Consider the following 24,252-nt stretch of genomic DNA (forward strand, 5'->3'; position numbering starts at 1 on the left):
TTCCATTGCCCTTTGGGGGTCCTCCCATCCACCTTTGGGTGCCCCCCATCTGCTTCCATTGCCTTTTGGGGGTCCCCACCATCCACCTTTGGGTGCCCCCCATCTGCTTCCATTGCCCTTTGGGGTCTCCCCATCCACCTTTGGGTGCCCCCATGTGTTTTCATGCCCCTTCGGGTCCCCACATCCATCTTTAGGGTACCCCCATGCATTTCCATTCCCCTTTGGAATTACCCCATTGGGTGCCCCCCCCACACCCCACTCCTCCCTATCCCTTTGTGCCCCCCATCCACCTTCACCCTCACCCCCTCCATATCCCTTCCATGCCCCCCCCTTGCTGCCCCCCAAGTCCCTTTGGGATGGATCCCATCAGGATCCCATGGGATCTCCTCCTCCTCCTTAAGCACTCCTGGCTCTTTGCCCCCACCCTGATGGGCATCCCCAGCTGCTATGGAGGAGAAGTGAGTGTCCCATTGGGGGGGTCCCATTGCTGGACACCCCCCCCCCAAACCCCTTCTTCCCCCCCTTTTTAGGGTGCCCTCAGTGGAATCCTATGAGGCCGCCATGGTGCTGAGCGGGGTGGGGGACGCGCTGGGGTACCGGGGGGGGCGCTGGGAATACTGCACGTCGGGAGCACAGATCCATGCGGAGCTGGAGGAGCTGGGGGGGCTGGAGGCCATCGTCCTGGAGCCCCCCGAGTGGCCCGTGAGCGATGACACCGTCCTGCACCTCGCCACCGCCGAGGGGCTGGCCACGGGTACGGGGGAGCACCCCAAAGATATGGGGGGCAGGGGGGGCAAATGGGGTGAAGCAGGAGATGGGGGCTAAGGGATGGGGTCTCCAGGAGATGGGGTACCCAAATGGGGTACCCAAGGAATGGAGTCCTAAGGGATGGGATGCACAGGGGATGGGGTACCCAAAGATGGGGTCCCCAGGGGATGGGGTACCCAAGAGATGGGGTATCCAATGATGGGATGGGGTCCTAAGGGATGGGGTCCCAAAGGATGGGGTCACCAGAAGATGGAGTACCCAAAGATGGGGTCCTAAGGGATGTGGTCACCAGGAGATGGGGTACCCAAATGGGGTCACCAAGGGATGGGGTTACCAGGAGATGGGGTCCCAAGGGATGGGGTCCCCAATGATGGGGTCCCCAGGGGATGGGGTACACAAATGGGGTCCTCAAGGGATGGGATGCACAGGGGATGGGGTACTCAAGGGATGGGGTACCCAAGGATGGGGTCCAAAGGGATGGGGTCCCTAAAGATGTGGTCCAAAGGGATGGGGGCCCCACTGTACCGCAGCCCCCCTGTGGTGTTCTGGGATGGAGTTGGAGCATCCCTGTTCTAACGAGTGGGTCCCCCAGGGGGGGGAATTGGAGACCCCTGTTCTCTGCCTTGGGCTCTATGAGGGGTGTCCAGGGATGGTGCTGGGGGTCCCCATTGTACCCATGGGGTGTCTATGGGGTGATGCTCCCCCACTTGTGGGTGTCCATGTTGGGGGGGTCCCCTTTTCCTGCCGATGGGTGCCCTGGATGGAAGGGGGGGTCTCACTACCGCCCCCCCAGGGCTGGAGGGGGAAGCGCTGCTGCAGGAGCTGGCCCGGCGCTACGTGGCCGCGATGGGGGACATGGAGGGGCGCAAACCGGGGCCCACGAGCATCCTGGGTGAGGGAGGGGGGCAATGGGGGGTAATGGGGGTGGGGGGGTCATGAAGGGGTCGGGGAGGGTAAGGGTTCATGGGGGGGTCATGGGGATGTCATGGGGGGGTCATAAATGGGGGGGACTGGGGAGGGTGTTCATGGGGGGCATGGAGATGTCATGGAGGGGTCATGGGGGGGTCATGGGGGGGTCGGGAGGGTCATAAAGGGGGTTTCATGGGGGGGCCATGGGGATGTCATGGGGGGTCAGGGTGGGGGGTAATAGAGGCCTAGGGGGGGTCATAAAAGGGTCTGGGGGTGCCTGGGGGGGGTCATGGGTGGGCCAAGGGGATGTCATGGAGGGGTCTGGGGGGGGTCATGGGGGGGTCTCACCCCTCTGCTTCCCCCCCCCCCAGGCACGTCTCAGCTGCAGCCGGGGGTCCCCGGGGGGTACCGCATCCCCTTCAACCCCACGGGCACCGGGTGCGGAGCCGCCATGCGCAGCCTCGCCATAGGGCTCAGGTGGGGCAGGGATGGGGGGGTCAGAGCCTGGGGAGGGGGGGAAAGGGATGGGGCCATGGGGATGGGAACAGGGAGGGATAGGGAAGGGAGGGATGGGGACAGGGAAGGGATGGGGACAAGGAGGGGATGGGGAAATCAGGGATGGGCACATTAGGGATGGGGACAGGGAAGGGATGGGGCCATCGGGGATGGGGACAAGGAGGGGATGGGGACAGGGAAGGGATGGGGACAGGGAGGGGATGGGGACAGGGAGGGGATGGGGACGGGGATGGGGACAGGGAAGGGATGGGGACAGGGAAGGGATGGGGCCATCGGGGATGGGGACAAGGAGGGGATGGGGACAGGGAAGGGATGGGGACAGGGAGGGGATGGGGACAGGGAGGGGATGGGGACCTCGGGGATGGGGACAGGGAAGGGATGGGGACAGGGAAGGGATGGGGACAAGGAGGGGATGGGGACAGGGAAGGGATGGGGACAGGGAAGGGATGGGGACAAGGAGGGGATGGGGAAATCAGGGATGGGGACATCAAGGATGGGGACAGGGAAGGGATGGGGACATCGGGGATGGGGACAAGGAGGGGACGGGGACAGGGAAGGGATGGGGACAGGGAAGGGATGGGGCCATCGGGGATGGGGACAAGGAGGGGATGGGGACAGGGAGGGGATGGGGACACGGAGGGGATGGGGACAGGGAGGGGATGGGGCCACCGGGGATGGGGCCAGGGCGGTACCGCTCCCCACCCCCTTGCAGGTACCCCCGTGCCCGGGACCTTCCGACCCTGATCGCGGTGAGCATCGAGAGCGGGCGCATGACCCATCACCACCCCACCGGTGCGCAGCGCTGCGGGCGGGGGGGGCACGCAGCGAGCCCCGGCCCCGCTCTGACCCCCCCCCTCCCCGTGTGTGCCCTGCAGGGTACCTGGGGGCCCTGGCGGTGGCGCTGTTCGGGGCGCTGGGGGTCCGGGGGGAGCCCCCCGAGCGCTGGGGGCCGGAGCTGCTGCGGGTCCTGCCCCTGGCCTGGAGCTACGTGGAGGGCACCGGGGTGGCCGTGAGCGAGAACGCGGCCGCGTGGCCGTTCTTTGGGGAGGTCTGGAGCCGGTGAGGGCCGGGGGGGGGCCGGTGTCCCCCTGCCCCATTGCCACCGGGGTCACTGCTGAGCCTGGGGCCCGCGGGGTCCAGGGGCCAGCGGTGCCCGTCCTGCCCCTGCTGCACCCCCGGTGTCCCCAGGACCCCAATGTGCCCTCTCCCGTGACCCCAGTGCCCCCATGTCCCCAGTGCCCCCATCACTCCAACAGCCCATGATTCCGTTGTCCTCATTGTCCCAATCTCCCCCTTGTCCCCCATTACATTATCCGCATTATTATCCCCATTATCCCATTATCCCCATTATCTCCATCTCCCCATTGCCCCATCACTCCAACACCCCCATTATCCCCATTGCTATCCCCCTTATAACCCGAAATTACTCCCAGTACCCCCATTACCCCCGTTATTACCCCCATTACCCCCATTATTACCCCCATTATCCCCCGTTATTGCCCCCATCATTACCCCCATTATCCCCCGTTATTGCCCCATCATTACCGCTGTTACCCCCGTTATTACCCCCATTATCTCCCGTTATTGCCCCCATCATTACCCCCGTTACCCCCGTTATTACCCCCATTATCCCCCGTTATTGCCCCCATCATTACCCCCGTTACCCCCGTTATTACCCCCATTATCCCCCGTTATTGCCCCATCATTACCCCCGTTACCCCCGTTATTACCCCCATTATCCCCCGTTATTGCCCCATCATTACCCCCGTTACCCCCGTTATTACCCCCATTATCTCCCGTTATTGCCCCCATCATTACCCCATCATTACCCCCATTATCCCCCGTTATTGCCCCCATCATTAACCCCGTTATTACCCCCATCATTGCCCCCATTACGGCCCCGTTACCCCCCCCTTGTCCGTCCCCCCCCCCCCCCCGCAGGTACCTCTCCTCCCGCGGGCTCCTCCCCGGCTCGGGCCCCCCCCGGCTGCCGCCGCTGCCGGACCCGGTGTCCCGGGACGCTGAGTACGGGCGCTGGGCGCTGCAGGGGTGGCCGGGGCGCAGCGGGCACGACGCGCCCATGGTGGCGCTGGAGGCGCTGCTGGCGGCGGGGGGGGCCTGGGCCGAGCTCTGCGGGCGGGCGGCGCTGCACGGCGGAGACAGCGACAGCACCGGGACCATCGCGGGCGGCTGCTGGGGGCTGCGCTGCGGGCTCGGAGCCGTCCCCGAGGGGCTCCTGAGGGGGCTCGAGTACGGAGAGAGGCTGCGGGAGGCGGGCAGGGGGATCCACGAGGTGGTGTGGGGGGGGGGGAAGCGGGGGAGAGATGGGGGGGAGTGATGGGGGGAGAGATGGGGGGAGAGGTGGGGGGAGAGATGGGGGGAGAGATGGGGGGGAGAGGTGGGGGGGAGTGATGGGGGGAGAGATGGGGGGAGAGGTGGGGGGAGAGATGGGGGGAGAGATGGGGGAGAGGTGGGGGGAGAGATGGGGGGAGAGATGGGGGGGAGAGGTGGGGGGGAGTGATGGGGGGAGAGATGGGGGGAGAGGTGGGGGGAGAGATGGGGGGAGAGATGGGGGGGAGAGGTGGGGGGGAGTGATGGGGGGAGACGTGGGGGGAGAGGTGGGGGGAGAGATGGGGGAGAGGTGGGGGGAGAGATGGGGGGGAGTGATGGAGGGGATGGGGGGCACTCATAGAGGGAATGGGGGCATAGGGACAGTGATGGGATGGGGGGAAGTGATGGAGGGGACATAGGGACAGTGATGGAGGGGATGGAGGGCAGTGATAGAGGGGACATAGGGACATAGGGACAGTGTTAGAGGGGACAGGGGCAGTGATGGAGGGGACATAGGGACAGGGGAATGGGGACATGGGACAGTTGTAGAGGGGACATAGGGACATAAACAGTGATAGAGGAGGCAGGGGAGAGGGGGATATAGGGACGGTGAGATGGGGACAGGGGATGGGGATAGTGAGGCGGGGATATGGGGACCCTGGGGATAATGGGAGATGGGGACACTGGGGTCACTGTGGACATGGGGGTCACTGGAGACATGGGGACGTTGAGGGTCTCTGGGAGTCAATGGGGTCTTCCATGGGGGCTGGGGGAGCCCAGAAGTCCCCCAGAGCCACCCGGAGGTGGCCTCTTTCCCTTCCCCTGCTCTGGTCCCGCTTCTTCCTTCCCAATCCTTCCTCCCTGGCTCCCAAATCCACCTTTTCCCTGGTCCCACCCCCAGTTTTGGGCTGTTTCCCCCGAAAAAGGACTGGAGTTGAGCGGCCCCATCCCCACCCCACTCCCATTGAGGCCCATTGGGGACAATTAAAGAGCTCCAAACATCTCCTTGGTGGTATTATTGATCCCATTCCCATTCCCGATCCTTGGGGCCGGATGGGACACTTGGAGGCATGGGGGGAGCTGGGATACCTGCAGAAGAGATGCTCACGTGAGGACCCCTCGATGGCTTCACACCAGGACACTGAGGCTGCTCCTCCCCTCCTAACCCTTCCCTTTGCTCCAAATCTATCCCAAAAGCCTTTCTCTTCCCATTGGAGAGCTGGAGGACCTCATGGTCCAGAGTAGCCCCATGGCCAGATGGGGCTTCCAGCTATGGCCAAAGGTCTCCAACTTGGGTGCTCCTTAAGGAAGGATGCTCTTGGCAGTGAGCTCCTTGGTGACCCGTCAACCATGGCATCAATGAGAGCCAAGGGTGATGGAAGAGCCCAAGGGAACAGCTCAACCATGGCATCAACCATAGCCAAGGGTGATGGAAGAGCCCATGGGGACAGCTCAACCACGGCATCAACCATAGCCAAGGGTGATGGAAGAGCCCATGGGGACAGCTCAACCATGGCATCAACCATAGCCAAGGGTGATGGAAGAGCCCATGGGGACAGCTCAACCACGGCATCAACCATAGCCAAGGGTGATGGAAGAGCCCAAGGGGACAGCTCAACCACGGCATCAACCATAGCCAAGGGTGATGGAAGAGCCCAAGGGGACAGCTCAACCACGGCATCAACCATAGCCAAGGGTGATGGAAGAGCCCATGGGGACAGCTCAACCATGGCATCAACCATGGCATCAACCATAGCCAAGGGTGATGGAAGAGCCCATGGGGCAGCTCAACCACGGCATCAACCATAGCCAAGGGTGATGGAAGAGCCCATGGGGACAGCTCAACCACGGCATCAACCATAGCCAAGGGTGATGGAAGAGCCCATGGGGACAGCTCAACCGTGGCATCAACCATAGCCAAGGGTGATGGAAGAGCCCATGGGGACTGCTCAACCATGGCATCAACCATGGCCAAGGGTGGTGGAAGAGCCCATGGGGACAGCTCAACCACGGCATCAACCATAGCCAAGGGTGGTGGAAGAGTCCCCAGTATCCCTCCCTTTGGAACCCAAGACGAGCATAGACCTGATTCCTCCTGCTCCATACTCATTCCATAGTGGTCCCCACCACCCTGCTCCTCAATGGCTGCCACGGAGTGGATCCGGACCCTTGGTGTGATGGGGGCACAAGAAGAGGGGGCAGGAACCTGTATCCTGCCAACACCCTCTTCTGGGGCTCCTTCAGCACCGACCAGAACAGCTCCGGCCTTGCCCTGAGGATCTGAGCCGCATCCGGAGCCGGATCCTGGCGGATGAAGACCTTGTAGATCCCGGCTTTCCCAGCCTCTGAGCTCCTCGCTTCCAGCCCGTTCCTGCTTCCCAGGTGCCTTTGGAGAGGAGCTTCCTTGTGTCCAAGTCCTGTTGGCCTGGAGGACCTCAGAGGTTCTGCTGCTGGTGCTGGTCTCCACTTGGACACTTGGGCTTTGGTGCATGGTGAGGGCCCGGCTTTGCCAGAGGAGACTGTTGGGATGGCTGGAAGCTGCCTGGAAACAGGGAACAGGGGGAGAAGGGGATGGGGTTGGGGTCGCAGCCACGTTCCTCTGGGTGCCACCAGCTCAGGTGATGCTTGTGCTCATGGAACCCCAGGGATGATGGTGAGGAGTGGGAATGGCGCTGGGAAATGGCTCCCAGACTCACTTGAGTTGAGATTTGCCCTTCTTTATCTCCTGGTCCTTCATCTTCTGGTCCTTCACCTTCTGGTCCTTCATCTTCTGGTCCTTCATCATCTTCTGGTCCTTCATCATCTTCTGGTCCTTCATCTTCTGGTCCTTCATCATCTTCTGGTCCTTCACTTTCTGGTCCTTCACCTTCTGGTCCTTCACCTCATGATCCTTCACCTCATCATCCTTCATCTTCTGGTCCTTCATCTCCTGGTCCTTCATCATCTTCTGGTCCTTCACTTTCTGGTCCTTCATCTTCTGGTCCTTCATCATCTTCTGGTCCTTCACTTTCTGGTCCTTCACCTTCTGGTCCTTCACCTCATGATCCTTCACCTCATGATCCTTCATCTTCTGGTCCTTCATCATCTTCTGGTCCTTCCCCTTCTTATCCCATGGCCTCTTGGTATGAATGGAGCTCCAAGAGGGAAGCAAAGGCAGATCCCAGCACACCCCTGGAACTGGGAAGGACACAGACATCAGAGGAGCTCCGGTCTCTTCCCGTAATGGCCAAGGATGCTCCTGGAGCTCCTTCCCAACGTCTCCCTTCCAACGCAGGTTTCCCCCTGGGGCAGTGATGGGAAGGAGGAGCTGGTGACAGGGATCTAATTCCTTGGGGTGGGAATTGCAGGACCCGGATGCATCCTGGATGCGGTTGGTGAAGCCCGGCTCAGGAGCTGGCCCAAGTCCTCACCATGGATTTTCCCCTTGGATCTTACCCACGGACACGGGCTCGGAGCTGCTTTACCTCCCATGCGCTGCCGGATGGGGGGCAAATCCTGCTCCTCCTTGTCCTCACCGGGGGCGCATCCCAGGGGATGAGGAGGACTCGAGGACTTGGGGACGTTCCTGGCTGGTCGCTTGGACACTGACTCCAGTTCAAACCTAGGGATGAAGGGATCCATGGCAGCCCCTGCTCATCCCGGCCCGTCCCAAAGGATTCTCCCGGGAAAAGGGGGGATCCAGGATGGGAAAGACCTCGAATCCCTCCTGCTCCCAGCGGGTTTATCCCCAGGGGTCACCTGAGGCCAAACAAGAGCCACTGCTCCGCGCCCCCACAGTGGTCCCATTGGAAAGAGGGCGGGGCTTACACCAACGGGGGGCGTGGTTTATGTGGGGGAGTGACTTGTCTATGAATGGGATGTGCTGCTGGGGGCGTGGCAAGCTTGAGGGGGCGTGGCTTCGCAGCAAATCGGCGCGGGTTCTCGTAGGGGGCGTGGCTTGTTGTGGAAGGGGGGCGTGGTTTGCCTCAGTAGGGGCTTAGGAGGACCCATAGCTGAATTCAAAGCGGGGGAGCAACAGCTGGATCCAATGGGACACAGCTGGATCAAAACGGGGGGATCCACAGCTGGAGCAAGGGATGGACCTGGATCCAGTGGGACACAGCTGGATCCAAACGGGGGGATCCACAGCTGGAGCAAGGGATGGACCTGGATCCAATGGGACACAGCTGGATCCAAACGGGGGGATCCACAGCTGGAGCAAGGGATGGACCTGGATCCAATGGGACACAGCTGGATCCAAATGGGGGGATCCACAGCTGGAGCAAGGGATGGACCTGGATCCAATGGGACACAGCTGGATCCAAACGGGGGGATCCACAGCTGGAGCAAGGGATGGACCTGGATCCAATGGGACACAGCTGGATCCAAACGGGGGGATCCACAGCTGGAGCAAGGGATGGACCTGGATCCAATGGGACACAGATGGATCAAAACGGGGGGAACCACAGCTGGAGCAAGGGATGGACCTGGATCCAGTGGGACACAGATGGATCCAAACGGGGGGATCCACAGCTGGAGCAAGGGATGGACCTGGATCCAGTGGGACACAGCTGGATCCAAATGGGGGGATCCACAGCTGGAGCAAGGGCCACAGCTGGATCCAATGGGACACAACTGGATCCAAACCGGGGGGGGGGGCACAGCTGGATGCCCCCCCCCAAACTGCTTCACACTCAGCTTCCATGCATCCCTGGTACTCACTCCGGGAAGACGATGACGTTGCCCGTGAAGGTCAGGGATGCGATGGGCACCACTGGGGACACCACCAAGGTGGGCCCATGGAAACCCTGCAATGGAGGACACGGAGATGCCGGGACACCATGGATGCGGATGGGCCCCCTCGCTCCATCACTTGCAAGCAGCTGTGGGGCACCGCAATGGGTCGGGTCCAAACCATGGGGAGCCCTCACTCACCTTGGCTGCATCCCATAGGTGGCTCCTCTTCCCATTGATGGCATGCAGGAAGGCGGGATAGAAGCACATCCTCACGGCCCGCTCCTCCATCAGGAGCATCCCCACACCCTGCAGCACCAGGGCGACGTTGTGGCCCTTGGCCAGGCAGCGGGACAGGAGGGAGGTGGTACCCAGGATGCAGCGCTGGGCCTGGCGCCGGGAGACGCCGGCATCCGTGGCCACCTTGGAATAGTCGAGGGGCTTCAGCTCTTTGGCACCTGGGAAAGCACAAAGGGGATGGGGCTTTTCCTGCCTTCCATGGAGCATTCCAAGGTGGAGCCATCCGGAAAGGTCCCATCTGAATGGCTCCTGCTCCCAAAGGAAAGGGATGCGACATCGACATCTCGTTGGATCCAGCATCTCCCTACCCAAAGGTTGGATCCAGCATCTCCCTATCCAATGGTTGGATCCAGCATCTCCCTACCCAAAGGCTGGATCCAGCATCTCCCTATGCAAGGGCTGGATCCAGCATCTCCCTATGCGAGGGCTGGATCCAGCATCTCACCACAAAGATCCCTGTTGTCCATGAGGTTCTGGACCATTCCTATGTTCCAGGCCACGCGGAACACGGGATTCCTGATGCTCACACTCCTGTTCCCAACCTGCATCCGTGTGGAGACCACATCGAAGGAGCCGAGGGTCGGGATCCGGATGCCCTGGAGCAGAAGGGAAGGGCCAAAGGATGAGGGATGCGCAGAGGGAAGAGCTGGAAGCAGCTCCATGCAGGAATGGGGCCTTGGACTGGGATCCTGCCATCTCCCAGGGATGGGATGCTGGGAATGGCTCTGGGAAGGAGATGCTGAGACCTCCGTTATCCCTCCTAATAGGGAAGCTCTGGAGCTCATGGCTCATCCCTATTGATGGCAACACCACCCTTGGACCTTCTTTATCCCTCAAGGGCCACTTTTGGGGAGGTTTTCCTGCTTTCTGGAATGGGGGGAAGCAACTGCAGCCAGCGCTCCGTATCCACGGCAGGGAGGAGGAGGATACGGGGGTATCCTTGGTACCTTGCGCAGGAGGAGCTGCTCTCGGATGGAGGCAGCCACCGCATCCCACACGGCTCTCTGCTCTGGGAAAACAAAGGGAAACCGGGAATGGGGTCCGCGCCATTCCCACATGGAAGCGGGCGCGGATCCCGGTCCTCCCCGCACCTTCAGGGCTGCCCATGGGGCCGGGCTGGATCCCATCCCAGAAATCCATCCGGGACAGCCTCGTGCTCCCGGGCTGCTCCCCAGTGGGGATCCCCGTAGGGGAGCTCATCCCGGGGCTCATCCCTATGGATGCTGATGCTCCCGGGGGGCAGGACCCACTGCGGGTCCTGCGCTGTCACAGATCCCCGCGTCGCCATGGTGATGCGTTAGGGCAGGGGGCGTGGCTTAACTGGGGGCACGGCTTGTCAATGAATGGGATGTGCTGCTGGGGGCGTGGCTTGCCTCACGGAGGCGTGGCTTCGCAGCAATTCAACGCTGGTCGCGTTGGGGGGCGTGGGTTACCGAAGGGGCGTGGCTTCTTGTGGAAGAGGGCGTGGTTTGCCGAAGGAGGGGCTTAAGAGGACCCACAGCTGGATCCAAAGGGGGGGAGCAACAGCTGGATCCAATGGGCCACAGCTGGATCCAAGGAGGGCTCACAGCTGGATCCAAAGGGGGGATCCACATCTGGATCCAAATGGGGGGAGACAACAGCTGGATCCAATGGGACACAGCCGGATCCAAAGGGGGATCCACAGCTGAAGCAAGGAATGGACCTAAATCCAGTGGGACACAGCTGGATCAAGGGATGAACCTGGAACCAATGGGACACAGCTGGATCCAAACAGGGGGACCCACATCTGGAGCAAGGTGTAGAGCCGGATCCAATGGGACACAGCTGGAGCAAGGGCCACAGCTGGATCCAAAGCAGGTGGGGGCACAGCTGGATCCCCCCCTCCCCCCAACTGCTCCACACTCAGCTTCTTCCATCTCTTTATTCACCACACCACCCCCCACCCCCCCTGAAACCACCCCTTTGGTGGGGGGGGGGGGAGGACCCCAACCCCCCCCCCCCCAGATGTTGCCCCAAAGTCTCTATGCGAAGCGCAGGGGAGGGCTGCGGGGGGGGGGGCCCTTCCCCCTTCCCTCCTCTTTGTGGCTCCTTCCCATTTGCTTTTCCTCCTTTCCATTCATCTTCTCCCTCTTTCCAGGTGCTTCTGCCTCTGTGTCCCCCCATCCGTGCCCCCCCCCAAGCTCACGCGTTTCCTTCCTCCTCCTCATCCCCGTTTTCCTTCTTCGCTTCCTCTTCCAAGCCCTCGCTTCCGCTTTTCCCAGCTCCTTCCCCACTCTTGGCATTGGGGACCCAGAGGCCGGAGTCGATGCAGCGCTGCATGTGGTGCTTGGCTTCCTGGAATGGGGCAGGAAATGCATTGGGGGGGTGCTCTTCCGGTATTCCCACTTCCAGGAAGCTCCCGGGATGGGGAAGCAGGGAAACACTCACAGTCGGATCCATTTTGCTGATGGCATCTTGTAACATCTGGACATCCTTGACATCGAAGCACTTCTGGAGCTCCTGTTAGGGGAAAGATGCACATGAGGACCACCCCCATCCCCCCCGAATCCCACCGTATCCTGGTTTTCTTGCTTTATCCCTAAGGAACGAGAGGGAATGGCCTCAAGTTGCAGCAGGGGAGGCTGGGATGGAGATCGGGATGAGTTTATCCACCTAAAGGGTGCTCAGGGTTCCAACCCAGGGCAGTGCTGGAGTCCCCATCCATGGAAGCATTCCCAACCAGTGTTGGTAGTGGTGGCCTTGGATGCACTGTGAATGGCTGGCCTGGATGGATCCCAACCCATGCAGACGATGCCCTCAACGCCATGGGTTAGTGATGGCCTTGGAAGTGATGGGAAAGGCTGGCCTGGATGGATCCCAACCCATGCAGACGATGCCCTCAACGCCATGGGTTAGTGATGGCCTTGGAAGTGATGGGAATGGCTGGACTGGATGGATCCCAACCCATGCAGACGATGCCCTCAATGCCATGGGTTAGTGATGGCCTGGGAAGTGATGGGAATGGCTGGACTGGATGGATCCCAACCCATGCAGATGATGCCCTCAACGTCACAGGTTCACAATGCCCTCGGAAGCACCGGGAACGCTTGGCTTGGCCGGAATCCAAGCTCCCTTCCAAACCCATGGGGCCAAGGAAGGGGTCGGGGGGACACTCACGGCTGGCAGGGACTCGTAGACCTCGACGGGGTCGAGCCCCCCTGGCCCCAGGCGCTTCTGCCTCTCCTCCTCCTCGTACTCCTTCAGGGCCTTCTCGATGCGCACCTTGGCCCGGCCCCGCACCCGCTCCTTGAAGGCCTCCAGCTCCTCGTTGAAGCCCTCCATGTACTGCTGGTCGGCTGTCTATGGGGGGAACACACATATAGGGATGCAGGGATACGGATATGGGATGGAGGGGGGGGGGATAGGGGGGTCCTTACCTTGATTTTGGTGAAGAACTGCCTGAAGCAGGCCCTGGGGTCCACCTTGAGGCTCTTGGCCAGCTCCAGGATGAACTGCATGACGATGGTCTGGTGGGCGACCTGCTCCATCAGGGCATGCTTCTGCGGAGGGGGGAAAGGGGAAAGGAGAAAAGGGGTGAGGGCACCCCCAAAACACTCCCCCCACTCCTTCAAAAGGGCTTTTTCAACCCCAATTATTCCCTGCTTTGGGAATTCTGTGTCCATATGGAGCCCTCTTGGGGCTGAGGTCAAAGAGAAGGAGGCTTCAGGAGGACCTTCTGAAGGTGGGATGATGCTGGCTGCATCAACAGGAGAAATCCAATGGGAATCCCATTGGGACTGGGCTTCCAGAGGGCAGCAGCAATGCAAGGAAAGGGGATGGGGGAGCTCCTGCTCTGCCTCCAAGAGGAATCCCATTGGGATTGGGCTTCCAGAGGGCAGCAGCAATGCAAGGAAAAGGGATGGGGGAGCTCCTGCCCTGGCTCCAAAGGGAATCCCCATCCCAACAGCCTCAGTTCCTTTGCTCCAAAGGGACTCCAGGCTCTTCCCCACCTTTCTCAACCTAAGTCATCCCCCCCACCCCAAATTCCAAGCAGGAAAGGGCAATCCCGAGCCAAAGGCTTCCCTACCTCCTCCACCTCCAGGTCGATGCACCAGATCACCAGGTAGTTGGCCGTCTCCTCGCACACCAAGTGAGGGTTATCCGAGAGGTACTTCTGGCTGTCATCCCAACGTCGCAGCATCCCTGCATCCCGGGAGCATCCCATGGGTTAGGATGGACTCGGGGGGGGGCAGTCTTACAAACAATGGGAATCTCCCTGCTTCAAGCACTCACCAAAGTGTTTGATCTGCTTCTCGTGCCTCTCCACGAAGCTCTTGTGCTTCTTCTCCTTCTGCTCCTCCGTTTCCTCCTTCTCCTCGGCTTTGACGTTGAAAACACTCTGGAAAAAAGGGGAAGGATGGGAGAGGATGGGAGGATGAAGCTCATGGATAAAGAGGGGGTGATCCCAAAAGGGGAAGGGGGTGATCCCAAAGAGGGGTTTCCCAATCCCAAACCTTGCTGAAGCCATCCTTGCTGAGGGTATCCACGTTCCAAGGCAGGTTCTTCTCCTTCTTCTTCAGCTCTTCTAGTTTCTTCTCCCAGCTTTTCTCTTCCTTCCGTAGCTGTTGGGCCTCGGCCTGGAGCTTTTCCAGCTCCCCCTTCCCGCTTCCCGGCGATGACACTTCCAGTTCCTTCATCTTCTTCTGGCACTCGGCGAGCTTCCGTTTGCATTCCCGGCAGCCTTTATCCAGCTCTTCTTTTTCCTTCTGGAATTGCTCCATCCTCTCCACCCGAGCCTGAAGGAGACCGCAAGGAAAAGGATGCTAACACCCCCCACCCCGGTCCAGGCACACCTGGATCCGTTATCCTTATGGAATAAGGTGATGGGAACACCAGAAGCAGCAGCATCATTCCCTCTGCATGCAAATACTGCGCCATTCCCAGTCCCCATGGATCCAGCTTCCGGGAATGGGATCCCCCCCCCCGTTTATCTCAATGGGTTCTTCCAGCCCTGGACTTGGTGAGGATGGGAGGGAAGGACCAAAAACCGGGGGGGGGGAGGAGTTACCATGGAAACGGGAACAGCAGATGGAGGGGTCAGTCGCTTCCCATAGAGGGTCCCAGGCACCAGTTGCCATGGCAACAAGGGGATTTTCCCCCCCCCCCCCCCCCGTAAGAGAAACCCCCCTTCCCTCCCCCCGCGATGGGGGTATCCAGGTGCTGGTTGCCATGGCAACAGGGGTTTCCCCCCCCCCACAGAGGAGTTGCTATGGGGGCGCCGGTTGCCATAGCAACAGGGGATTCCCCTCCATGGGGAGTCCCGTTGCCAGTTGCCATGGGAACAAGGGGGGCTCCCCCCCCATGGGGAGTCCCTGCTCCGGTTGCCATGGAAACACCGGATGCCCCCCCCCCCCCCCATGGGGGTTGCTATGGGGGCGGCGGGGCGGCGGTTACCATAGCAACGGGGCCTACCGTTGGAGAGGGGGGGGGTTAAGCGGGGCCTGGTTCACCTGATGCCGCCATCGGAAGAGGCTGGCGGTGTCGATGTTGGGGTGCGTCTCGTCCTCATCGTCCGAGACCTCGATGTGGTCCCACACGCTGTAATCCACCATGGCCGGGCCTCACCGGGCACCGCCACCGGGCACCGGCCGCTTCTGGAAGCCTCCAGCGCCCGCCCCGCTTCCGGCCGGCCCCGCCGAGGCCTTCCGGGGCGTCGGTCAGCCGGCTGGAGAGAGTGCGCATGCGCGAGTGGCGCAGCCGCGGCGAGGGGGGGGGAGAGGGAGGGGGGTTTAAAGGGATACGCACCGGGAAAAAGGGGGGCATGGGGGTGCATTGGGGGACTTTGGGGTGCTTTGGAGACATTGGGGGACATTGGGGTGCATTGGGGGACTTTGGGGTGCTTTGGGGACATTGGGGTGCTTTGGGGTGCATGGGGGTGCATTGGGGGACATTGGGGTGCTTTGGGGTACATGGGGTACATACGGTACATTGGAGTGCATTGGGATGCTTTGGGGTGCATTGGGGTGCATTGGGGGATATTGGGGTGCTTTGGGGTGTTTTGGGGGACATTGGGGTGCTTTGGGGTGTTTTGGGGGACATTGGGGTGCATTGGGGTACATTGAGGTACATGGGGTACATTGGGGTGCATTGGGGTCCATTGAGGTCCATTGTTGTGCTTTGGGGTACATGGGGGTATATTGGGTACATGGGGTACATTGGGGTGCATTGGGTTACATTGGGGTACATGGTGTACATTGGGGTACATAGGGGTGCATTGGGTACATTGAGCACATTGGGGTACATTGGGGTACATGGGGGTACATTGGGGTGCATTGGGGTCCATTGGGGACCCGAGTTCCGGGCGCCGGGCCCAGGGCTCGGTTCCCACGGGGTGCGGTGGCGCCGGGATCCCGGGACCAACTCCCCCCCCCCCCCCCACGCCGTGCCCGGGGCCGTGTTTCCACCGCCGCTGGCACCGGAACGGGAACGGGAACGGGAATGGGGATGGGAATGGGAACGGGAATGAGACAGGGACCGGAATGGGGATGGGAATGGGAACGGGAATGGGAACGGAAACGGGAACGGGAATGGGGATGGGAACGGGAACGGGAAGGGCAACGGGAATGGGAATGGGAATGGGAACGGGAAAAAGACAGGGACTGGAATAGGGATGGGAATGGGAAAGGGAATGGGATAGGGAGTGTGAATGGAAATTGGAACAGGACAGGGAATAGGAACGGGAACGGGAATGGGAACGGGACCAGGAACAGGAATAGGACCGGGAGTGGGAATGGGAAATGGAACGGGACCGGAAACTGGAGCTGAACCGGGAATGGGAACGGGACCGGGAATGGGAACGGGACTGGGAATGGGAACGGGACCGGGAATGGGAACGGGAATGGGACCGGGAATGGGAATGGGACTGGGAATGGGAACGGGACCGCCGGGATCCTGCCCCCCGCGGCCACCCCACACCGGGATTTGGGGGGGGGGGGAGAGCCGCGGCTCCACCGCTCGGAGCTCGGGGGATGTCGGGGTCCCCCCCACTTCACCCTCAGGCCCCGCCCCCCGCCCTGAGGCACCGGGGCAGGATCGGGCCCCACCGGAGGATCCGGATCGGGCTGTGTGGGATGGGGCTCGATCCCGTGTGGTTCCATGCACCAATCCGTGCCATTCCATGTGTCATTCCATGTGTCATTCCATGTGTCATTCCATGTGCCATTCCATGTGTCATTCCATGTGCCATTCCATGTGCCATTCCATGCCATTCCGTGCTGTGCAAAGGGATGTGAGGCTCACTCTCCATGTGGCTCCATTAAATTCCATGCCATTCCATGCCAATCCATGCAGCGTGAGTCTCACTCTCCATTTGGTTCCATACGCCATTCCAGGTGTCATTCCATACCAATCCATGCCATTCTATGCCCATCCATCCCATACCATTCCATACCAATCCATGCCATTCCATGCCCATCCATCCCATGCCATTCCATACCAATCCATGCCATTCCATGTCCATCCATCCCATCCCATTTCATGTCCATCCCATTCCATCCCAATCCATGCCATTCAATGCCCATCCATCCCATTCCATACCATCCCATCCCATTCCATACCATCCCATGCCATTCCATACCAATCCATACCATTCCATGCCCATCCATCCCACACCCCCTGACCCCCCCCCGATCCCTCCCCACATCCCCGCTGCTCCCGGTGCTCGCTGCCATCCTTGGCAGTGCCCGGTTCTGAGCTGTGCCAAGGGCTCTGGTGCCATTCCCTATGGAAGCTCCCGGAGCAGCCCCCCCCTCGGGTCCCACGTCCCAGCACCCTTGCCCTGCTCCTGCCCTGCAGGCAGGGACCCCCCTGGGGGGATGCTGTGGGATGGGGACCGGGATGGGGATGAGGATGTCCAATAGGACAGGGGTAGTGCCAGGGATGAGGCAGTGACCGGGATGTAGATGTGGTCCAGGATGGGAACAATGGGAATGTTGCCTGGAACCAGGACAGGGACAGTGTCCAGGTAACGGACATTCCCCGGAGCCAGGACATGGCCTGGGGTAAGGATAGGGGTGAGGATGGGGATGGGGATTGGGATAGGGATTGGGATAGGGATGGGGATGGGGATGGGGATGGGGGTGGGAATGGCGATGGGTATAGGGACAGGGATAGGGATAGGGATGGGGATAGGGATAGGGGCAGGGATTGCGATGGTTATAGGGATAGGGATAGAGATGGGGATAGGGATAGGGATAAGGATAAGGATAGGGATAGGGATAGGGTTAATTATAAGGATAGGAATAGGGATGGGGATATGGATAGGGATAGGGATAAGGATAGTAACAGGGGTAGGGATGAGGATGGGGATGGTGCCAAGGACGGTGCCCACACAGGCACCACCAGCGCTACCGGCGCTGCCCGGCCCCACTGGCCCCTACCAAGTCCCCACCATGGAGTTGGGGGGGGATGGCTCAGGAACAGCCCCCCAATCCAAGCCTCCGAACCCCCCCAACCCTCATCCACCCCCTTCACCGGTGGGTCCATAGACACCCCCCCCGTGCATTGACCCCCCCCTCGGTACCACCGTGGTACCCGGGGGGGGCACCCACGGCGGTGCCGGCAGCCGGCGTCGTGCCACGAACCTCCCTCGCTGCAATGAATCATCCCCGAACATTCCAGGGAGCATCCCCCCCCCCCTTTTCCCATCCCATTCCCATCCCATTCCCAATGGATCCCCTTAGGTGGGGGCAGGATATTGGGGTTGGCTTTAATGCGGGGTGGGGTGTGGGGGGATGAAGGTGTCAGTCCGCACCCATTGACACCAATGGGTGCAAACTGGGGGGGGGGGTGTGCTTCACATCGGACCCCCCCTCTTTGTGCTATGAGTGGGGATAGGGGGGTTTGGAGGGGTGACCCCCATTGCAAAGGTGGGGGTGTCCCCCGTTGGTTCCGGGGGGGAGGTGGTGTGGGGATAGCCCGATGGGGGGGGGATTCCTGATGGGGGGGATTCCTTATGGGGGGGGTGATGTAAAGGGGGGGGGGGGGGTTCGCTCCGCCTCGTACCGGGGCGGGGGGGGCGGCACCGGCGGCGCTTGGCGCCACCCCCCCCCCGGGGTCGTCCCAACCGGTTGCACGGGGCCATGCGGAGCCCGGGGCCGGGCAGCGCCGCCACCGAGCACCGGTAGGGACCGGGACCGGGACCGGGAGCACCGCGGGGTCCCGTTCCCCCCCCCTTCCCCCCCCCCCGGTCCCGGGGGTGATGGAGCCGGTACCGGGCTCCCGGAAAAGCCTCTCCCTGTCGCTACCGGTACCCCGGGAGGGGCCCAGCACCTTGAAGCCCCCCCAGCACCTCTGGCGCCAGCCCCGCACCCCGATCCGCATCCGACACCGGGGCTTCTCCGACGCCGACCGCCACCGGCCCCGGCCCATGGAGCGGGCGGACGCGGTGGACACCGGCGACCGGCCCGGGCTGCGGAAGTCCCGCATGTCGTGGCCGTCGTCCCTGCACGGGGCCCCCAGCGCCGGCAGGCGGTAGGTGACAGCGGCCGGGACCCCCCCGAGCCCCCGGTGCCACCCCGAGACCGGGACCGCAGGTGGGAGCCTCTCGGCACCAGCTCCATCCCCGGACCGGGACCATTTCTCCTCCCCCCCCCCGCCCCCGGCACCATCCTGGTACCAGCGCTGGAGACCCGAGCATCGCAGGGGTATCCCGGTACCGGTGGCAGGACCCCCCCCCAGCATAATCCCGATCCCGGTACCGGAGGCAGGACCCCCCCCCAGCATAATCCCAATCCAGGTACCGGAGGCAGGACCCCCCCCCCCAGCTTCATTCCTATTCTTGTACCGGAGACGGGACCCCCCCAGCTTCATTCCTATTCTTGTACCAAAGGCAGGACCCCCCCAGCATCATCCCTATTCTTGTACCGGAGACGGGACCCCCTCAGCATCATCCTGATCCCGGTCCCAAAGGCAGGACCCCCCCAAGCATCATCTCGATACTGTCACCAGAAGCAGGACCCCCCAGCATCATCCTGATCCCATTACCAGAGGCAGGACCCCCCCAGCATCATCCTGATCCCATTACCAGAGGCAGGACCCCCCCAGCATCATCCTGATCCCATTACCAGAGGCAGGACCCCCCCAGCATCATCCTGATCCCATTACCAGAGGCAGGACCCCCCAGCATCATCCTGATCTCATTACCACAGGCAGGACCCCCCCAGCATCATCCTGATCCCATTACCAGAGGCAGGAGCCCCCAGAATCATCCCTATTCCAGTACTAGAGACAGGACCCGTCCAGCATCATCCCAATCCCGGTACCAAAGGCAGGACCCGTCCAGCATCATCCAGTTCCCAGTACCAGATGCATGACTCTCCCCTCGCCCCCGCATCATCCCATGGGGCAGCAGTGACACAAGGAGGGGAGGGGGGTGTCACATCCATGGGGACTCCCCCGGGGGTCCCCATCAGGTCCCGATTCCCCATAGCGGGATCATTGGATGCCGGGGGGGGGGGGGGTGTCCCCATCGCCATGGCGGGGCCGGGGGTGCCGGGATCTGCCTGTTCCCTGTTCCCTGTTCCCATTCCCAGGAAGTGATTGGCGGGGGGGCAGCGTGTACTGAGCTCAGTGTCCTTCCGGCAGAGCCGGGGGGGGCACCTCCGGCTTCATTGGGGGGGGGGGCTGAGGGATGCGCAGGAGGCTCAGCAGATGGTGCGGACTTGGGTCCTTCCTCCTCCTCTTCCTCCCTTCCCGAGGGATTCCAGCCCCTCCTGCAGGCAGCGCATGGGAAGCGGCTGCCGTGCTCCGGGTACCAGGATTGTGAAGGGAAGGGGGGGCATCGGGATGCTGGACCCCCCCCCAATTCATCACATGGAGATGCTCGACCCCCCCATTCATTGCATCAGGATGCTGGACCCCCCCCCCCCCATTCATCCCATCAGGATGCTCGACCCCCCATTCATCCCATCAAGTTGCTGCCCCCCCCCCCCCCCCATGCATCCCATCAGGATGCTGGACCCCCCCCATTCATCACATCAAGATGCTGGACCCCCCCCATTCATCCCATCAGGATGCTGGACCCCCATTCACCCCATGAGGATGCTGGACCCCCACCCCCATTCATCCCATCAGGATGCTGGACCCCCCATTCATCCCATCAAGATGCTGGACCCCCCGCCCCCATTCATCCCATCAGGATGCTGGACCCCCCATTCATCCCATCAAGATGCTGGACCCCCCATTCACCCCATGAGGATGCTGGACCCCCACCCCCATTCATCCCATCAGGATGCTGGACCCCCCCCATTCATCCCATCAGGATGCTGGACCCCCCATTCATCCCATCAAGATGCTGGACCCCCCATTCATCCCATCAAGATGCTGGACCCCCCGCCCCCATTCATCCCATCAAGATGCTGGACCCCCCATTCACCCCATGAGGATGCAGGACCCCCCGCCCCCATTCATCCCATCAGGATGCTGGACTCCCCCATTCATCCCGGTGTCCCCATCCTGCTCTGTTCCCCCGGGAGCATCCCATTGGAGCCTCCCACTTGTGGCTTTCCCCTTTACTGTCGGATCCCAAGCTCGGGATCACGGGAGCAGAGGCAGGATCCAGCCGGGATCCAGGGGCCATTCCCGGCTTCCTGCAGCCTTTTCCCTCCGGAATTCCCCCTCAATGGGATCCCTCTATGGGAACGGATCCATCTCCATCCCGAGGAGCCGACGCCATCCCGGCGCCGGGATCTTTTCCAAGCAGGATGAGTCACCTGCGGCCATTACAAGATCCCGACCCCTTTGGGAAGGAGGGAATCCCTGGCAATAGCAGGGATGGTCCCATAGGATGGCCCCATATGGCCTTGTATGGCCCCGTATGGTGGGCTATGGCACTGTATGGCTGCAATGGCACAGCGCATCCCCATTCCCATCCCCATGGGATATCCCCCCCCGGGCCGCATCCCAACGCAGGCTGGGCAGGATGAGCACATCCCCTAAGGGACAATGGGATCGGAGGGGGGGCCGGCGGATCCCACCCCCTGCTCCTGTATCCTGGGGCTGGGATTCCCGACGTCGGGAATGGTCCCCATCCCATTCCCCAAAAACGCCTTTTCCAGCCTGGAGCCAGAGGCTAAATTTGGATCCTGTGACTCACACCCCCCCCCCCCCCCCCCCGCTACATTCGCAGCCACATCAGGGCCCCCTCACATCAGCATCCCTATAGGGACAGGGCTCCCCATAGGGCTGGGGTCCCCAATAGGGCAGGGACCCCCATAGGGACCCCCACAGCACCAGGGACCCCATAGGGCTTGGAGTCCCCTATAGGGCAGGAACCCCCATAGGGACCCCATAGCACCAGGGACCCCATAGGGGTTGGAGTCCCCTATAAGGCCAGGGGCCCCATAGGGCTTGAAGTCCCATATAGGGCAGGAACCCCCATAGCCCCATGGACCCCATCAGGCTTGGAGTCCCGTATAAGGCCACGGACTCCATAGGGCTGGAGTCTCCTATAGGGCAGGAAACCCCATAGGGACCCCTATAGCTCCAGGGACCCCACAGGACTCGGAGTCCCCTATAAGGCCAGGGACCCTATAAGGCTTGAAGTCCCATATAGGGCAGGGACCCCCATAGGGACCCCCATAGCCCCAAGGACCCCATTAGGTTTGGAGTCCCGTATAAGGCCAGGGACTCCATAGGGCTGGAGTCCCCTATAGGGCAGGAACCCCCATAGGGACCCCTATAGCTCCAGGGACCCCACAGGGCTTTGAGTCCCACATAGGGCCGGGCACCCCTAGGACTGATGCTCTCGGTGCCACCGCAGCTTGGGTACCACCGGCAGTACCGGGGCGCACCACGCGGCGGCGCCACCAGCGGGGATGCCGGGTCCTAGTGCCCCCCTTCCCCATCCCCGACCCTTCCCCTCTCTTTCTCTCTGTGTCCCCCCCCCCGCCCTTTACAGCTTCGAAGCGGAGAATGGGCCCCCCCCGGAGGCTCAGCCCAGCCCGGGCCTGGTGCTGCTGCCGGGGGGGGGCCCGGGGCAGCGCCGCGAGTCCTTCCTCTACCGCTCCGACAGCGACTACGACGCCTCCCCCAAGAGCCTGTCCCGCAACTCCTCCGTCACCAGCGAGGCGTGAGTGCCCCCCCCCCCCCCCCCACCCTCCCCCCCCCCCCCCCAACCCATGGGGACCCCCTCAGTGCTGCCATGGAGGGGAGGGATGGGGGGGACCTCATGGGACCCCCCCCCACCGCCGCAATGGTCTCTTCCAGGCACGGGGAGGACCTGATCGTCACCCCCTTTGCACAGGTAGGGATGAGGGGGGGAGAGGGTCCTTGACCCCCCCCTGCCCCTGACCCCCCCCCTTGTCCCCCTGACCCCCAATTGTCCCCCTGACCTCCCTCGCCCCCATGACCCACCCTTCGCTCCCATGACCCCCCTCGTCCCCTGACGCCCCTTTACCCCCCTGACCCCCCCTTGCCCTCTGAACCCCCCTTGCCCCCTGACCCCCCCTTGCCCCCCCCAGGTCCTCGCCAGCCTCCGCAGCGTCCGCAGCAACTTCTCCATCCTGACCAATGTCCCACCCCCCCCGGGCAGCAAGTGAGTGACCCTGACCTTTGACCTGACCTTGACCTTTAACCTGACCTTGACCCTGACCTTGACACCTCCCTCCCATGCAGGCGCTCTCCCATTGGCTCCCAGCCCCCCCCCTGCCCACCCGTGCTCTCAGGTAAGGGGGGGGCAGGGGCACAGGAAGGGGCTTGGGGGGTCCCATCCCCTCCCCCCCAGAGCCACGTCCCCATGGGGTCCCTTGGGATCCCCTCAACCCCATCCTTTGGGGTCCCCATCCCCATTCCCATAGGGTTCCATTGGGGTCCCCCATCCCCATCCCCATAGGGTTCCATTGGGGTCCCCCATTCCCATCCTCATGGATTCCCTTGGGGTTCCCCCATCCCCCATTGCCATTTGGTTTTTTGGGGTCCCCCCATCCTCATGGGGTTCCATTGGGGCCCCCCATCCCCATGGGATTCCCTTGGGATCCCCCCAACCCCATCCCCATGGGATTCCCTTGGGATTCCCCCAACCCCATCCCCATGTTTTCCCTTGGGGTCCCTTATCCCCATCCCTATCCCCATGGGGTTCCTTCATCCTCATCCCCATGGGATTCCCTTGGGATATCCCCATCCCCATCCTCATTGGGATCCCCCCATCCCCATCCCCATTGGGATCCCCCCATCCCCATCCCCATGGGATTCCCTTGGGATCTCCCCATCCCTATCCCCATGGGAGTCCCCCCATCCCCATGGGGGGGGGTCTCTTGGGGCCCCCCCATCCCTGGCGCTGCCCCCCCACGCAGAGGAGACATCCCAGCAGCTGGCCCGGGAGACGCTGGAGGAGCTGGATTGGTGCCTGGAGCAGCTGGAAAACCTCCAGACCCACCGCGCCGTCAGCGAGATGGCATCCAACAAGGTGGGCACCGGGAACACCGGGATGGGGCCGGGAGCGACGGGACAAGGGCGGGCGAGGAGGGATGGGGGCCTGCTGAGCACTGGGAATGGGAATGGGGACAGGGGTGGGGGCACTGGTGGGGGATGGACCCGGCTGCGATGTTAGGATGGGGATGGGATGGACCCGGCTGTGATGTGAGGATGGGGATGGGATGGACCTGGCTGTGACATGGGGATGGGGATGGGATGGACCCTGATATGACATGGGAATGGGAATGGGGATGGGGATGGGATGGACCCTGATGTGACATG

The 24,252-nt window shown here is 62.2% G+C and overlaps 3 protein-coding genes and 1 long non-coding RNA gene across 4 annotated transcripts; 2 read left to right on the top strand and 2 right to left on the bottom strand.

Moving 5' to 3' along the window:
• The first annotated feature begins 373 nt into the window (after positions 1–373).
• On the top strand, positions 374–4,531 carry LOC130595531 (ADP-ribosylhydrolase ARH1-like). Its single transcript, XM_057402375.1, has 7 exons — positions 374–458; positions 531–754; positions 1,562–1,660; positions 2,049–2,154; positions 2,906–2,985; positions 3,069–3,252; positions 4,135–4,531. The coding sequence occupies exons 1-7, from the start codon at positions 448–450 to the stop codon at positions 4,529–4,531; spliced, it is 1,101 nt and encodes a 366-aa protein (XP_057258358.1). The 5' UTR covers positions 374–447.
• A 5,524-nt stretch (positions 4,532–10,055) lies between these two features.
• On the bottom strand, positions 10,056–10,682 carry LOC130595534 (uncharacterized). The gene is made up of 3 exons (XR_008971342.1): positions 10,629–10,682; positions 10,485–10,546; positions 10,056–10,133 (listed from the first exon to the last, which is right to left on the bottom strand). It is a non-coding gene; the product is annotated as an uncharacterized LOC130595534 (long non-coding RNA).
• Positions 10,683–11,691: 1,009 nt separating this feature from the next.
• On the bottom strand, positions 11,692–15,145 carry CDC37 (cell division cycle 37, HSP90 cochaperone). Its single transcript, XM_057402376.1, has 8 exons — positions 15,009–15,145; positions 14,013–14,294; positions 13,792–13,897; positions 13,586–13,701; positions 12,936–13,058; positions 12,676–12,858; positions 11,947–12,018; positions 11,692–11,853 (listed from the first exon to the last, which is right to left on the bottom strand). Exons 1-8 carry the CDS (start codon positions 15,108–15,110, stop codon positions 11,701–11,703), a joined length of 1,137 nt encoding a protein of 378 aa, XP_057258359.1. The 5' UTR covers positions 15,111–15,145; the 3' UTR covers positions 11,692–11,700.
• Positions 15,146–18,736: 3,591 nt separating this feature from the next.
• Positions 18,737–23,962, top strand: LOC130595535 (cAMP-specific 3',5'-cyclic phosphodiesterase 4A-like; the record flags this gene model as incomplete). Its single annotated transcript, XM_057402377.1, has 6 exons — positions 18,737–19,029; positions 22,457–22,627; positions 22,765–22,801; positions 23,019–23,092; positions 23,173–23,222; positions 23,850–23,962. Coding segments are annotated over exons 1-6 (717 nt in total), but the record flags the coding sequence as incomplete, so codon positions are not given.
• Between the last annotated feature and the right edge of the window lie 290 nt (positions 23,963–24,252).

Source organism: Pezoporus wallicus, unplaced genomic scaffold (genome assembly GCF_028554395.1).
Source record: "Pezoporus wallicus isolate ANWC-B61680 ecotype Strahan unplaced genomic scaffold, APGP_CSIRO_Pwel_v1 contig_13197, whole genome shotgun sequence".
NCBI classification, from domain to species: Eukaryota; Metazoa; Chordata; class Aves; order Psittaciformes; family Psittacidae; genus Pezoporus; species Pezoporus wallicus.